General features: G+C 40.8%; 1 protein-coding gene across 1 annotated transcript in view; it reads right to left on the reverse strand.

Annotated features, from left to right (window-relative positions):
• COL4A2 (collagen type IV alpha 2 chain) overlaps positions 1-15,477 on the reverse strand; it is a 172,467-nt gene that overhangs the window by 93,530 nt on the left and 63,460 nt on the right. The window contains exons 5-6 of the mRNA XM_063317783.1: positions 2,487-2,621; positions 2,351-2,395 (exon numbers count right to left, since the gene is read on the reverse strand). Of these exons, the coding sequence (XP_063173853.1) occupies positions 2,351-2,395; positions 2,487-2,621 (180 nt within the window). The remainder of the gene's footprint in view (positions 1-2,350; positions 2,396-2,486; positions 2,622-15,477) is intronic.

A 15,477-nucleotide genomic window follows, 5' to 3' on the forward strand; every position in this document is an offset into this window, starting at 1 on the left:
GTGAAAGGGACTAGGAATAAATGTACTTTGCTTATTATTTTATACAAGGCAGCAGTTAGAAACTCTACTGGCCTAAGAATGCTTCCCCCTTCATTTCTCATGGCTCTCATGTCCAGAATGGGGTGAAGGGTGAAGTAACAGGCTTTTATCATTTACACCAGATCATTTTCTGTTTAAATACTGTTCAACGGGCCCTTGCTAGACCCCACCATTCTGGACAATTTTTGTCCAGTTTCCAACCTTCCTGTTCTAGGGAAGGTTGTAGAGAAGGTTGTTGTGTTGCCGCTTCAGAGGACTCTGGAAGAAGCAGATAATCTGGACCCCTTTCAGTCAGGATTCAGGCCTGAATATGGGACTGAGACAGCATTGATCACACTCTTGGATGACCTCTGGTGGGAGTGGGATGGGAGTGGGGCATTCATCCTTGCTCTTCTTAACCTCTCAGTGGCTTTTGATACCGTCAATCACAGCATCCTTCTGGACTGGCTCTGGGAGTTGGGGGTGGGTGGCATGGTCTTGTGCTGGTTCTCCTCCTTCCTCTGGGGTCGGTTGATGGGGGAAGAGATCCAGCCAGTGGCCCCTCCTTTGTGGGGTGCCTCAGGGCTTGGTACATTCTTTCCTCCTGTTTAACATCTACATGAAGCTGCTGGGTGAGGTCATGTGACAGTTTGGGGTGAGATATCATCAGTACCCAGCTTTATATCTCCACCCCAGGCCATCTGAGTGATGCCATGGAAATTCTGTCTCAGTGCCTGGAGGCTATGAACAGGCTTCAGCTCAACTCAAGCAAGACCGAGTTTTTGGACCTTCTGGTTCTGGGGACTTTCCATCTTTGGTTCTGGATGGGGTAGCACTGCCCCAGACAGACCCAGTGCACAATCTGGGCATCCTCCTGGACTCACAGTTCCTGCTTGAAGAGCAGGTGCCAGCCATGGCTAGGAGGGCCTTTGCACAGCTTAGAGCTGTGCATCAGTTGTACCCGTTCCTGGACCAGGGGGCCTTGCTCATGGTCACTCATGCCCTTGTGACCTCCAGATTGGGCTACTGCAATGCAATTTAACTGGGGATGCCTGTTACGAGTACGGATGGTGAGCAGGAGGGGGCCCCTATCCAGGGGGGAAAATGCATATGTAGTTTAGAGGCTTTGAACTGTCATTCAAAGAAACCCAGAACAGAGCCACCTTCAGTTTGGGGGTTTATTTGTCTGGGTTTTCCCACGCTCCTTCAGTTTGATACGATTTTCTGTCTACTATAGCAGTTAATAAACACTAGAGACAATCTCTTCATCTCAGCGTGGTCTTTTGCTTAAGTCCTGCACTGCCCTTGAAGAGTATTCAGAAGCTACAACTGATGCAAAATGCAGCAGCACAGGCAGTTACTGGTGCCCGTTACTCGGCACATGTGACACCATTGCTCCACGAGCTGCACTGGCTTCTGGTGTGCTTCTGGGTGCAATTCAATGTGCTGGTTTAAATTCAAAAGGTGCTTAGGACCAGTTACTTACAGGACCATCTCTCCTCAATTGTTTCTACACATCCTATCCGATCTGGATACTGTCAACTAGGGAGTGTTGGCTGGCGGGGCCCAAAAGGAGAGCCTTTTCTGTTGTGGCACCAGCCCTTTGGAATTGGAATCATTCCTCCTGAGATTAGATTGGCCCTGTCCTTGTGGGCCTTTTGTAAAGCCTTGAAAACCTGCCTTTGTGCTCAAGCTTGGTGCCCTGGGTGTGGGTTAAAGTCCGTCTCATGGTTGTATGGATGATGGATTAGATCATGCTATGGTTTTTAATTGTTTTATATTATGTATTTTGTGTTTTTATTTGTTTTATTGTAAGCCACCTAGAGTCACATAAAAGTGAGATGGGCAGCTATATAAATCGAGCAAATAAATAAATAAATAATTTAAAAATGGATTTCTCTTCAGTATGAAAAATATTAATTCTAATCTTTGCTCTCTATCCTGAATATTTCTGAGACCCAAGATCCACCAAGACCATGGGATTCTGCCCATGAAAATCCATCAGCATTGCCTATCTATAAACAGCTAGAAAAACATTTATTTCCACCAGTGTTGAAATAACTTTTTAAAAATGGTTATGGTTTTGTTTTTACGTTGATCTTGTATTTTATACTAGTGTGAGCCATTTCAGTTTGGTTAAAGAAAAAAATGAGCTATGTTCATTTATTTTATCAGATTCATTATTTGATTATTTATAATAATCAAATTATAATAATCAGATGCATTATTAAATTATTTATAATAATGATTATTTATAATAATTTGAATTATTTACAGGAAAGATTTTCACAACCCTTTCAAATTTCAATATAAGGAATGAGCAGGTACTTACAGGAACTCCATCTGCACCAGGAAACCCTGTGACTCCTCTTTGTCCCTACAATGAAAAGGGTCACATGATGCAATTACCTACTTTTTTGCATTTGTTCTTCACAGTGAGGTTGACTTCTTAGAAGTTTGAAGATTACCACTTCTCCTTTGGGTCCAGTTACACCTGGTCGACCTCGTTCACCTTTGTCCCCTTTGTGCCCTGGCAGTCCTGGTATGCCCACCACTCCAGATGGCCCAGGGGTTCCTTGCTGACCAAGTAGTCCTGGCTGGCCCTGAAAATGACAGTCCACACAAGTTCTCAGTTAGTGCTGTCTTATGCAAGCAATGAAGAATAAATCTGCCTTTGCACTTTGTAAAAACCCCAGGATTATAATTATACCCTTTTGAAACTTAAGCCAAAGTTTAGTGTGAGTTTAATGCTAATGCCCAGTCAGACATCTGCACAGTGTCTCACAGTTCTTCCACATCCCCTGTTGGTCACGGGAATATAGAGGTGATGAGGGCATTGGACAAGCTTGCTTGCCCCAAGCAGCTTTTCCTGTCAGCAGATCCCATTTTTCACCAAGGAGCTCTGAGAGATGAAGTGACAGAAACATCACAGCATCATCAGGACATCTTTCATCAGTTGTGTTTAAGACAATCTCCATCCTTCTGGAGAAGCCTTCCTTCAGGCTGCTGTGAGAGGTTCGCTAAACATTTTGCAATATTAAGGAGAGAAGAATGGTCCACATGGGGTGTTGGAATGCTTAGGGTTTTCTCCCGTGTTACTTAACATCTTTATGAAACTTCTGGAAAAAGTCATCAATCGATTCAGGGTAAGATACCATCAATGCAATCAATCAAAATATTATACCTACCCTGGGCCAGGCAGAAGAAGTAGATGTCCTGGACTGGTATCTAGACTCTAAGGATCTGGCTAGCATGAAATGGATGATATTGAATCCCAGCAAGACAGAGTAGCTATTGGTCAGGAAGCATGAGTTTCTGGTGGCTCCTTTGCTAATTCTGGGCAGGGTTGCTTTCTTCTTGAAATGGGAGGTCAACAACTTGACCATCTTCCTAGACTCATGTCTCCACCACAGGAGAATGTGATAGAGGGCGGGAGGGGATTTGCCCAGATTCAACTTTTGAGGCTTTAGAGATAGCTGCTCATTGCTCTTATTACTTTGAAGATGGTCTACTAAACATATTCTATTTGTGGCTGCCCTGGAAGGCTACTTGAAATGTAATGATCCCAGGTAAGAGCTGTTTCAGAAGCATTACACTGATATTCTAAGGGTTTCCAGGTACAATTCAAGTTGTTAGTTATTACTTATACAGACTTACATGACTTAAATCTAGGTTACCAATGGGACCATCTGCTCCCTAGGGAATCTACCCCACTTTGTTCAATATAGCTGTAAGGGGACACACTGGGTTTCTTCTCCTCAGCAAAATAAAAGTGGCTAGGACTGGAAGTAAGCCTTTTCTATAACTGCCCTGTACCTGTGGAATACGCGCCCCCCCATTCCTATATTTTTGTAGAGCAACAAAATACTGGCTACTTAAGAGAGCATTTGGAGCTTGAGAGATGCAGTTTGTTCTGTTAAAGGTATTCTGTTATTTTTGTTTTTCTGTTTTTATATTGTTATTGTTATACAAACAGTATTATTGCTGTTGCTGTTACTTTGTGAATTTTATTACTTGGATGCTAGCTGCCTGGAGTCTTCAGAGCTGGGTGGGATGCAAACGTCAGCTAGGTGAATAATAAAAGAGTACTAATAATAAACTCCCTATCTGAAACAGATGCTCGTACAAAACAGCAAGGCTGACACCGCAATGGTGTAATGTCATTTCTGTATGACCCCAGGGCAGATGCCCCTGCAACTTCACAGATGGAAAGCTTTCTGCAGTAGGTGGAAGCTTGAAAAAAGCCCACACAGCCTCTCTGCCTCTCCAGCGGCATTCAGTATGACTACAAGTATGAAATGGTAACAAAGAGATATGAAAATACTATGTCTTTACTGCCTTCTAATGATTGTCTGGATTTTTGCAGGCCAGATATACAGTAATAGCCCTATTTTTACTCAGGCACCAACACTGAAGTAAAGGATAATATCTTGGCAAATGATCTCTTTAAATTGGAAAAACTTACTCATAAGCAGCTGTAAAATTGTACCAGTGAAACAGAGGCTTGGTTCTTATTCAAAATTGAAATTTCTATTGATATAAAGTACAAAATTGCCTGGACCACACTCCTTGATTTCATAGCTGCCTTTGCTCCACCATCGCTGTGCCAGTTATGAAAGTATCTCCCAATTCAGTGAAGATTATCAGAGGAACTGATTTTGCAAACACTATGGTCGCAGAACGAATGTTGTTGGTTTCACACACTGCAATTAGTCATATTGCATTTTGCTTTGTTTTGGCTTAGCAACATGTGGGAACCCACCCACTGTGCTTTGTAAACCATGGCTTATGGGATGTGAACTAGGATGCAATAAGTTATTCAAGAGTCCCTGGATACTTGGCACAATGTGTGAATCTAGTACTTGTGTTTGCCATCACTGGTGCATTTAATTTGTTGGAAGCCAAGTCCAAATCCCTGCTCAGCCAGGAAATCCTGAATAAAGGTTTTAGCCAAAGCATGTTGGGCTTCATGTCAAAATACCAATTTTATAGCACACAGAGTTCTCCAGTTTTTAACCATTTTTAGTTTTTCAGACAGACCTGTAGATGGCACTAGTTGCCTACATTCTTAGCATCATGGATAGAATTGTACTTTTAGGAAATAGGGACATTCAATATCTCAAATCCCAGAATGGTTAGTAGGTGAGCAGAGCAAGCTGGGAAGGGAAGGTGAGGCACTACATTATTTTCACTTGTCCAAAATCCACCAAAGGGAATGCCAATGGACAGCAGAACGTTTTACTGGCACCTCCCATGGTGGCTACCAGTGTAACTGCTGATTCCTCTGACTTAATTTTTTTTCTCTTTTTGTGAATGGGAATTTGGTATGTTTGGCCGAAAGCATTTTTTTAGAAAATAGCCATGGTGGGTAACTGCTTTTTTTGGAATTGTGCTCATCTGGTAATCCCCAGAAACAAAGTTACCCTGAGGGCTGGTAGAGAACATCCTGGAAAACCAGAGAGTAGCAGAGAATCAGCATATCAATTTATCTTCTGGGAAATGGTTGTTATGCTTGGAACAGTCAAAGGAAGACAAGAGATAAGGTGGGTGTTTGGATAAAAGACCCCTGTGGAATCTCATGGGAAGAGTTACAAATCATTACTAAAGACAGATCAGGATGGCAAACAGCCATTTTAACAGTTAAACTGAACTTGATGGCATCTTACAATCTAAAATAGTGTTTTTGTTATTGGACCTGTCAACCATGTGAGGAATGTGGTTTGCATTTTGCAAGAACGTCACAATTACTCTCAAAATCTGAAATATGTTCATCTGCTGACAAGGCTTTTCTATTTCTGTCCTATGCTCTGCGCAAGAAGATTGCTTTTATAATGGCTAGCAAACAGATTATTCACACTTTACAAAAAGAAAAGCAACCGTATCCTATATACTTTCCACCACAAGTTGGTGACATTTTTGAGTGATTCTGCCTGCAGCAGAAGTCATGAGATCACATTGCTTAAAATATCAACATTCCACCTGTTTTTAAAATCAGGAGACTTCGACTTACGACCATTCGTTCAGCGACCATTTGAAGTTATGATGGAACTGAACGAATGGTGGTTATGACTGGTCCTCAAAGTTCCAGCCATTCCAGCACCCCTGCAGTCACATGATCATGATCTTGGCACTTGGCAACTGGCTCGCAATTATGACCGGTTGCTGCACATTTGCAGCCTTCCCTGCCAGCTTCCCCAGAAAGTCAATGGGAAAGCTGACAGGGAAGGTTGCAAGTAGCTGGGGTAAGACTCCTCCATCCATGCACCCTCCCCCAGCCCCTCTGTGCTTGCGTCACACCAGCCATCCGCACATCCCCATGCACCTTCCCTTAGCCTTGCTGTGCCTCCCTTGCACCTTTGCACACTCTCCCCAACTGTCACCATGTCTCCCTTGCACCCTTGCGCACCACCACACACACCCTCCCTGACCCTCACCACACCTCCCTTGCACCCCTGCACACCCTTGTGCACCCTCCCCCACCTAGCAGCAGCCACTTACCTGCCTGCCAGCCTGCTTGTGAGCTGCCTGGGACTTGCAACTTCTTGCTGGCTTCCCATTGACTTGGTTGTGGGAAGCCGACAGGAAGTTGACTTGCCTAATGGCAATGGGATTTGGTTAACGATGGCAACTGGGACTGCAGGGATTGCCATTGCTAAGCAATGCAGTAATGCTTTACGACCGCATCGCTTAGTGATGGAAATTCCAGTCCCAATTGCCGTCGTAAATCGAGGATACCTGTATATCTGAGAAAACTAATCTATACAATATCATAATTAAAAGTAATCTCTTGGATTACAAAGCAGTTTGGTAATATAAAAACAGCAAATACATGCAGAATATATACTGAGCTGAAGAGACCTGCTGGTATCATGCAGCAGTGCTGTCACTAGTTTATAAATGTGTTCAAATAGGAATTTTCACTACTTGTAATATGCATCATGGTTATGAGTCAGGAGGGAAACTGCAAGGGAACTATTAAGTCCACTGAAATCCCACATCAAAGACTACTGAGTCCAAAGCATTCCTTTCTGTCCCCTGTTAGGAACCAATATGACTTGAATGTCTGCCTGAAAGACTGAAATTAGGTAATAACATCTTAGTTTAAAAAACCAAGACATTACTGAATCTTTTCTTCATGCCTGTAACCCTACTCTTTTTTCCCCCATTCACAGCATCCTTTACTAAATGGGAAGTCTCTACTTCATCAACATTTCCCAATCAGTCTGACTAGGAAATTATGAACAGAAGCTACAGTCTTGGTTGATAATCCTTATTTATTCAAAGGAGGGCAGTCATAAATTGCTGGATCAGAATTCCAGGCACACTGATGCATGATTACTATCTATTTAAAAGGGTGTACTTCTGATGAACATTTTAGTCTCACAGATGTGGTTTTTTTATACCAAGACATCATTATATAAATACAGTTGGTGGCAGCTGTGAAACTAAAACATTCATCACAAGTACACCCTTTTAAGCTATCATGCTTTAGTGTGCCTGAAAGACATCCATATTTGCATCAGGGTCTTGGTAACTAGTGACATAACTGAAGAACTGGCTACTTTCCTCTCAGGATTTAGCTGAAACACTGGAATGGCTAATTGATGCTCATGCCCTTCTTCATTCACTAAGCCTGTAGGACAACCCAAGTCAACCCTCTATGCCAGGGTTTCTCAACCAGGGTTCTGTGGCACCCTAGGGTCCCACAAGAGGTGACTAGGGGTTCCCTGGGAGATCACGATTTATTTAAAAAATAATTTCAGATTCAGGCAACTTCATATTAAAGAGGTAAGTTTCATACTTTATTTTTAGTTTAAGAACATGGTTCATGCATACGCATGAAACAAATATAATACGCATGAAACAAATATAATCTGAACAAGGGATCTTTCTGCAAGCATCCTCCCCCTTTAGGTCAAGACTTCAGGACTGCCAATAGGGTAGAGACCCATTTGCTTCAATTGGTAGAGACCTATTAGCAGCCATGGGTTTTGCCAGCTACCTTAGGGAAAACAGTGATGAAGAGTTTCTGTGCAGTACTCATGGCTTGCATTTCTGACAGGAAGCTGATGGTGTCTATTACAGTACAGACTCGCTCTTCCTCATAGCATCAAAACAGATGTCAGTAGCTGGACAGATAACAAGGCAGCAGGAGACGACGGTATCCCAGCTGAACTGTTCAAAATCTTGCAAGATGATGCTGTCAAGGTGATACATGCTATATGCCAGCAAATTTGGAAAACACAAGAATGGCCATCAGATTGGAAAAAAATCAACTTATATCCCCATACCAAAAAAGGGAAACACTAAAGAATGTTTGAACTATCGAACAGTGGCACTCATTTCACATAACAATCTCAGATATGCAGATGATACCACTTTGATGGCTGAAAGCAAAGAGGAACTGAGGAGCCTTATGATGAAGGTGAAAGAAGAAAGTGCAAAAGCTGGCTTGCAGCTAAACCTCAAAAAAACCAAGATTATGGCAACCAGCTTGATTGATAACTGGCAAATAGAGGGAGAAAATGTAGAGGCAGTGAAAGACTTTGTATTTCTAGGTGCAAAGATTACTGCAGATGCTGGCTGCAGTCAGGAAATCAGAAGACGCTTAATCCTTGGGAGAAGAGCAATGACCAATCTCGATAAAGTACTTAAGAGCAGAGACATCACACTCACAACAAAGGTCTGCATAGTTAAAGCAATGGTATTCCCCGTAGTAATATATGGCTGTGAGAGCTGGACCATAAGGAAGGCTGAGCGAAGGAAGAGAGATGCTTTTGAACTGTGGTGTTGGAGGAAAATTCTGAGAGTGCCTTGGACTGCCAGAAGATCAAACCAGTCCATCCTCCAGGAAATAAAGCCAGACTGCTCACTTGAGGGAATGATATTAAAGGCAAAACTGAAATACTTTTGCCACATAATGAGAAGACAGGACAGCCTGGAGAAGATGCTGATGCTAGGGAGAGCGGAAGGCAAAAGGAAGAGGGGCCAACCAAGGGCAAGGTGGATGGATGATATTCTAGAGGTGACGGACTCGTCCCTGGGGGAGCTGGGGGTGTTGACGACCGACAGGAAGCTCTGGCGTGGGCTGGTCCATGAAGTCACGAAGAGTCGGAAGCGACTGAATGAATAAACAACAACAGCTGGACAGAATGACTGATCTCTGGATCCAGTTATGCCAGAGAAGGCACAATGAACTGTGGCACAACCTAGAGCTGAAGCCTTCATCTTTGGCTAGAATGGGCCTGCTAAAATTACACAAATGCTTCCGCAGTAGAATACAGGAGGAGGAGGAGCTCTTCCAAGCACCTAGAATAGATTTGAGCTCAACAGCGGGCTTATAGTACAAGATAGGGAAGTTGCAGTAGAAGCTTTCACTACTCATGGCCTCTTTTCCTCAGATGTTGCAATGGTTTCCTCTTGTATATCCAGGGCTCTTCTCTGTTATCCAGCATCAATAAGCTAGGCTCCAGCTGGGTTCCCATTTAGACATCTGCCTTTGCTAGAGCAGCTGCTTATCATATGGGAACCAGGCAGAATCAGTCTTGCCCCATTCATTGCCTAATTTCCTTGAGGCATCCATAATATGTATACTGGTCCTTTTTTTTTTTTTTTTGTAGTTCCCAGGCATTTCTTTGCCTCCCTGTGGAATCAAAAAATCAATCTTACCCATGAGATCGACTGAGATAGTATCCCTCCCATTCACACTTTTTTGTTCGTATTCCAAGGTCATGGGGTCAGCGTTCTAATGGCATCCTTATCTTGCAAGACACGCTTGTTTGACCGTGGGATACTGAGTAGAAGACAGATGACCATGAGGCCCACAGGGTGGGAGGTGGGTGTGGGACACATTCTTTGGTAGCTCAAGCTGTTTCCTGGATTGTTAAATAGTTTTCAGTGGACATGCTTGTTTTATGTCTTAGTTTGTCCTTTGGTTTGATCCTGACAGGTTACCTTGGCTAGCATGGTAACAAATTGGCAGCCAGGGAATAAATTATATTACCTCACAATGCCTAGATGCACCAAACTTAGATTTGCCACAGAACACTGTCTTTTCCACACAGCCTCAATACCACATTTTCTTAAGCTGACAAGGACTCAAACCAGCGTGAGCACAGGACAGGAGTGGCTTGTCTCAAGTAAGTGCATATATGCCCTTAGTACCAGCTTCCAGGTGATGTATAAAAGCAAACTACAGAAATGGTTACACTAATTGAGATAAAAGATTAGCAATGCATGCCCAACTGAGGATGAACTATCCTTCTCTAGGAATAGCTATACCTGGCATGCCCCCTAAGAGGACCTTCCACAATTCATAAAGATGGTCCAAGAGACACTATGGTCAATTGGTGCTTCTCAGAGAAATCAGGCAAGACTATATTATTATTATTATTATTATTATTATTATTATTATTATTATTATTTTGATGCTGCCTGTCTCAAACCTTTATTTCTTTTTTTAATAGAGGTTATACATCAGGGCAACCAAGGGTTAAATTGAGTTCCAAAATGAGGGTAGACCAAGTCCCAAAATGTATTTGTGTGTTTGTTGTCTTAGGGCTGCAGAGATCATGGATGATGATACTGAGCAAGGATACCACTGGAGCCAGCAAAGCTGGAAAGTTCAGCCCAGTAGGGAGGGATCTAGGTGTTTTTAAAAGCCACAATATTTATATTAATGCTGGCAGAGGCGTAACACATATTTCCATTGTTGTTGAATAACACTGCATAACCCAACTTAGATTCTTCTTCTGCTAAATGTCAGTAGCATAATAATAAAATTTTATTATTATTAAATTTATATGCCACCCAACTCCCAGAGATTCTGGGATTGTTTGGGACTACAGAATTAGGGTTAGAAGAAAACTTGAAGTTAGCAGTCTGCCTACCCAGGTCTCAGAAAATCAGTGACTTTTATGAGTGTCTGATACTTGCACCACCTTTTAAATTTTACCCCACCGTACCCCAAGTAATCAAGGTAGGACTGATGGATTGTAGGCCAAAACATATGGAGGACAATGTGTTGTATATCCTTTGCCATTATGACTGGGATTAAATTGTCTAAAAGACCACTTTCAGCTGTATTATTCAGTGTGGTTAATACCAAGAAATGTGGAATTTTTGGTCCAAACATCTGGAGGGCACCAGGTTAGTGGTGCTTTTATATATTTGCAACTCTAAATTTGATTAGGCTATTATTTACAGGCCATTGTGAGGACATGAGCTTAAAAAGATCCCAAAATAAACAAAGAAACAAATAAAATATGATACTTGGGAAGGAATAGGGCATTGGTCTCTTCTGCTGCTGTAAAACAGATGTGTTGGAAACTTTTGAGACAGCAGCAAAATAATTCTCCTCTCTATGTAAAAATAATACACTCTTACAATAAAGGGGTTTTCAATGTAATTTTTCTAAAATGCCAACAGAGGAGAAAAGATCCCACAAAGTTTAGTCTAATTATCCTGTAATTTACTGTTCATTTAAATTGTGCTGCCCAGACATATGACATTTACTCCCAGGAAATGAATTCCAGTCTGGTGATTCAGCTCTTAGATGGTTTCTTTTCTAATTACAAATAAGGGCAAAATTAGCATACAATCCTCATGAAAGTGCTTACTTAGAAATCCTCTCCAACAAAGCTCTTGAATGCCAGATTCTTCCTTTTGGAGAGAAGTAACCCAAACAACATTAGAGGGCTCTTTTTTCCCACAGTTCAAAACAGAATATCAGGTGTTTCTGCAGCCCACTTGAACTTTAAGGGAATCCATAATGTAACCCAGTGACATACTTGCCAATTGGATATTTGGCTGCAGAACCTAGGAGTGGGACTGTAGGGATAATAGTAGAGATCACCAAAAGTCTGTGGACAGTACTGTACAGTAGTGTTGCAAAAAGGGTAAATTGTACATTTTAGTACTATTTTATTCAACTTTTGTAATTTTTGTCAGATCAGTTTGAAATTTGGCACAAATACAGAATTCATGACATCTCATGAATGTCAAGATTCAAGTTATTAGGTCAGTAAGTGTCCTTTTAAATAAGTCAGTGTCCTTTTAAAGCTTTGGGGAGGATTTAAACTAACTGTTGTGCCCCCTTTAATAGGGCTATGCTATTGGCTGTCCTGCTGAAAGTTTTAAAGACCTAACAGTGAGATTGTTTTCTATGGCTATGTAATTAAAATAGGGATGCTCCCATGCTTTGGCTAATGGTCTTAGCTTGCTCTTTGAGAGCATGTCATGGATTCCATGGGGGTGACTTGTCCATTTACCAGATAGCTGCCATTGTACATAGCCATTGCAAATACAATAGAAGCAGATGGGATAAGGGGCCTTAAGGGCACCCAGAAAAGAACCCATGAGTACAGTGCCAGGGCTGAGAATAACAGAGTCAGTCTCCACCATGAGTGATCTTAATACTAGCACCACCTCTCCCTTGTTTGCCTCTGGTATAGCTGCTGCCACACAAAGACAAAGAATGTAAAACATGTAAAATGTAAACTATAATGATTATTGCAGACATTTAAATTACTTGTAGCTTGATTCTGCATCTTTCTGTTAATTACTGTGCTTTCCTGATTACATTTTTTTTTTCAAATTGTCTGATTCCCTTGGCAGTGAAAGACAGTTCCTGGTGTAGATTTTTTTTTTTTGGCAAGCTGCTTCCAGTTTATTTGGTGAAGAGAAAACATCACGCGCTTAATTCAGGTATAAAAGAAAAGATAATTGCTGGCTCCCATTTGTACTGCAACAGTGAGTACTGTAGTAAGAAGAATCAATATGAGTGGCCAGTCCATATTTTTCAGTCTGTGGGAGTATGACTGAAAAATGTCCAGGAAGTTTAGCACAGATGTTTTATTTCAGTAGGCGTTAAAGGCACTAAATCTTTTTGTTGTTGTTTCTGTTCAAAGTCTTTTAAGGGCATATTTTTTATCCAAGCCAGTGACTACTGCAATTTCTAAATTATATTTCTGGTTGGATTGATGATAAAATCAGTATTAACAAAAACTGACACGATCACGATAGTTTCGATAGGACATTATTACTCTTTTATTTGAACATTAATGGATAAGAACTACTCCCAAAGTATGTTAACAGACATCATATACCGAGAGCAAAAAAGCATACAACTCCTTATATAGACCTCTCCAGTGCTGCCAACCTTCTAATTTTACAGAAGGCAGAAGCACAGACAGCCGTACAAAAAAGATATGTTCAAATAGGATACTTAAATAGTTGGAATAGTTGTTGCTGTTTTTTATTTTATATTACTGACATGTGAATAGTTTCATTGCACAATGATACTGACCTTTTATTTGTAGGTGAAAAAAAATATTGAATCTTTCATTCTGTCCTTTTTCATATTCAAACAATGACAGAATGTAAGGGCTGGAAGCTAGAGATCATCTTGTCCAACAGCCTGTCCAGTGCAAGAATTTTTCTTAGTAAGCTTGGGAGCAACATCTAACTAATTTTAGCATGGACTTGAAAATGCAGCCAAGGGAGAAACCTCCCTCAGCAAAAGCCAATGTCAAGAGTCTGAAAAAGGTTATAATGATCAATCTCATGATTATGAAGTCTGTATCCTATGTTTTGTTAATGCTAAAATGATGCCCAAAGATCTCATATACATATTGTCTATATTGTCCTCTATCTCCTAGTATGCACTGCAGAATATTATAATCAGTCTATCTTTTTCAATGGATGACAGGGATACTACTGGCATGAAAGACATGAAGAAAATCTCTCTCTCTCTCTCTCCCTCCCTCTCTCTCTCTCAGTATAAGTCCAGTTCATCAATCAAGTAATTACTCGAGATGTCTGGAAGGCATCTAACTTTACCCTCCATTGGCTAGCTTGTAAATCCCAGCATTTAGTAGGATTTAGGCTGTTTGACCAGGAACAACTAGAATGCACACATGTTAAATAAATGAATTGATCTGAAGTGTAGTAGGCATTCATCTCTGTCTCACTTTATTCCTTTCTGTATGGTCTAAGGACAAATTTCCAAAAGCATCTCTTTAGGATTTTTATTTTCCTGCCAGTAAGAACATACTGTAAAGCATTGTCTGAGGTTGCAGATCCTAGAGCAGGGCTTCTCAACCAGGGTTCCATGGAAACTTAGGGTTCTGCGAGAGGTCACTAGGGGTTCCCTGGGAGATCATGATTTATTTAAAAAATTATTTCAAATTTAGGCAATTTCACATTAAAGAGGTAAGTTTCATTCTTTATTTTTAGTTTAAGAACACAGTTAATGCATATATACAGGCCTACACATGGAACAAATATAATAATTTTGTAACTTCTGGCCTATAGTTGATCCTGAATGTGCAGGGGTTCCCCGAGGCCTGAAAAACATTTCAAGGGTTCCTCCAGGCTCAAAAGGTTGAGAAAGGCTGTCCTAGAGGGTGGAGAGTAGCAATGATGCTTGGTTTTTATTGTAAACCGCCCAGAGTCCCTTCTTGAGGGGGAGATGGGCAGTGATTAAAAAAAAGGATAAATAAATAAATAAAGTTGCTGGAGGAGAGAAATGTCCATGATGAGTAGCTGCTTGTGGACCCCCAAAAAGTATGTCCCCAAATGAAGGAGGAGATTCTGGTGCATCACCAGTTTCATAGTAAGATTCACCTGACAATAGAGTCAGCTTCTGACTTTCTAATGTAAGCCCTGCATCTCAAGCAACAAAATATCTTGAGCTGGTGCTGCATTTTAATACCTTCAAAATTTTTAAAATTCAGGTCAATAAAGCACTGCTTTTATTTTAGAATTCTAAAAATGTGAAACTGATGCAAGGGAATGCAGGGTGTTGGAAGACTCCTGAATGATTTCTTCCTAGATCAATTTTTGTGCCAGTTAAAAGGTAATGGGATAATCTATTGGTCTGACCATTCCTTTATTCAACTGATTTGACAGTGCTAAAACAAGTAAATGCATTCATGAAAAAAATAAAATGTATTTCATTTTGATTCAGTTGAACACAGTAATCAAAAATAGAATTCTGAATTTTGTTGAGGGAGTTAAGTACCTTGAAGAATGCAGAGGACCAGTTTAACACACTGCAATTTGGGAAAATAAGAATTTGGTTCAAAGATGACAGATTTTTGTAAAATATTCTGTTTATGAATGAATAAAAGGTAATTGTTTTACAGTGCCAATTGTTTGTAATGTTTCACAATATGCATTTGCAAATAAATTCATACAGTTTCCAAGAAAAATATGAAAAATCCAGATGGCTACATTTTTCCTCCTGTCTGGATAGTTCTTACTTTGGTTTCTACCCACGCTCAAATTAGATGCATTGTAAACATGGAACTAAATCCAAAGTTTCAGGATTCTCATAGTACCATAGGGATTACTCAAATTAGGAAGAATTTTAATGAAACATAATACAAAAGCAGTTGGGTCACTATATACTTGTAGAAGTAATGCCAAAGAAACATAGAATCATAAAGTTGGAAGGGA

Source organism: Candoia aspera, chromosome 1, assembly GCF_035149785.1.
Source record: "Candoia aspera isolate rCanAsp1 chromosome 1, rCanAsp1.hap2, whole genome shotgun sequence".
In the NCBI taxonomy this organism is placed as follows: Eukaryota; Metazoa; Chordata; class Lepidosauria; order Squamata; family Boidae; genus Candoia; species Candoia aspera.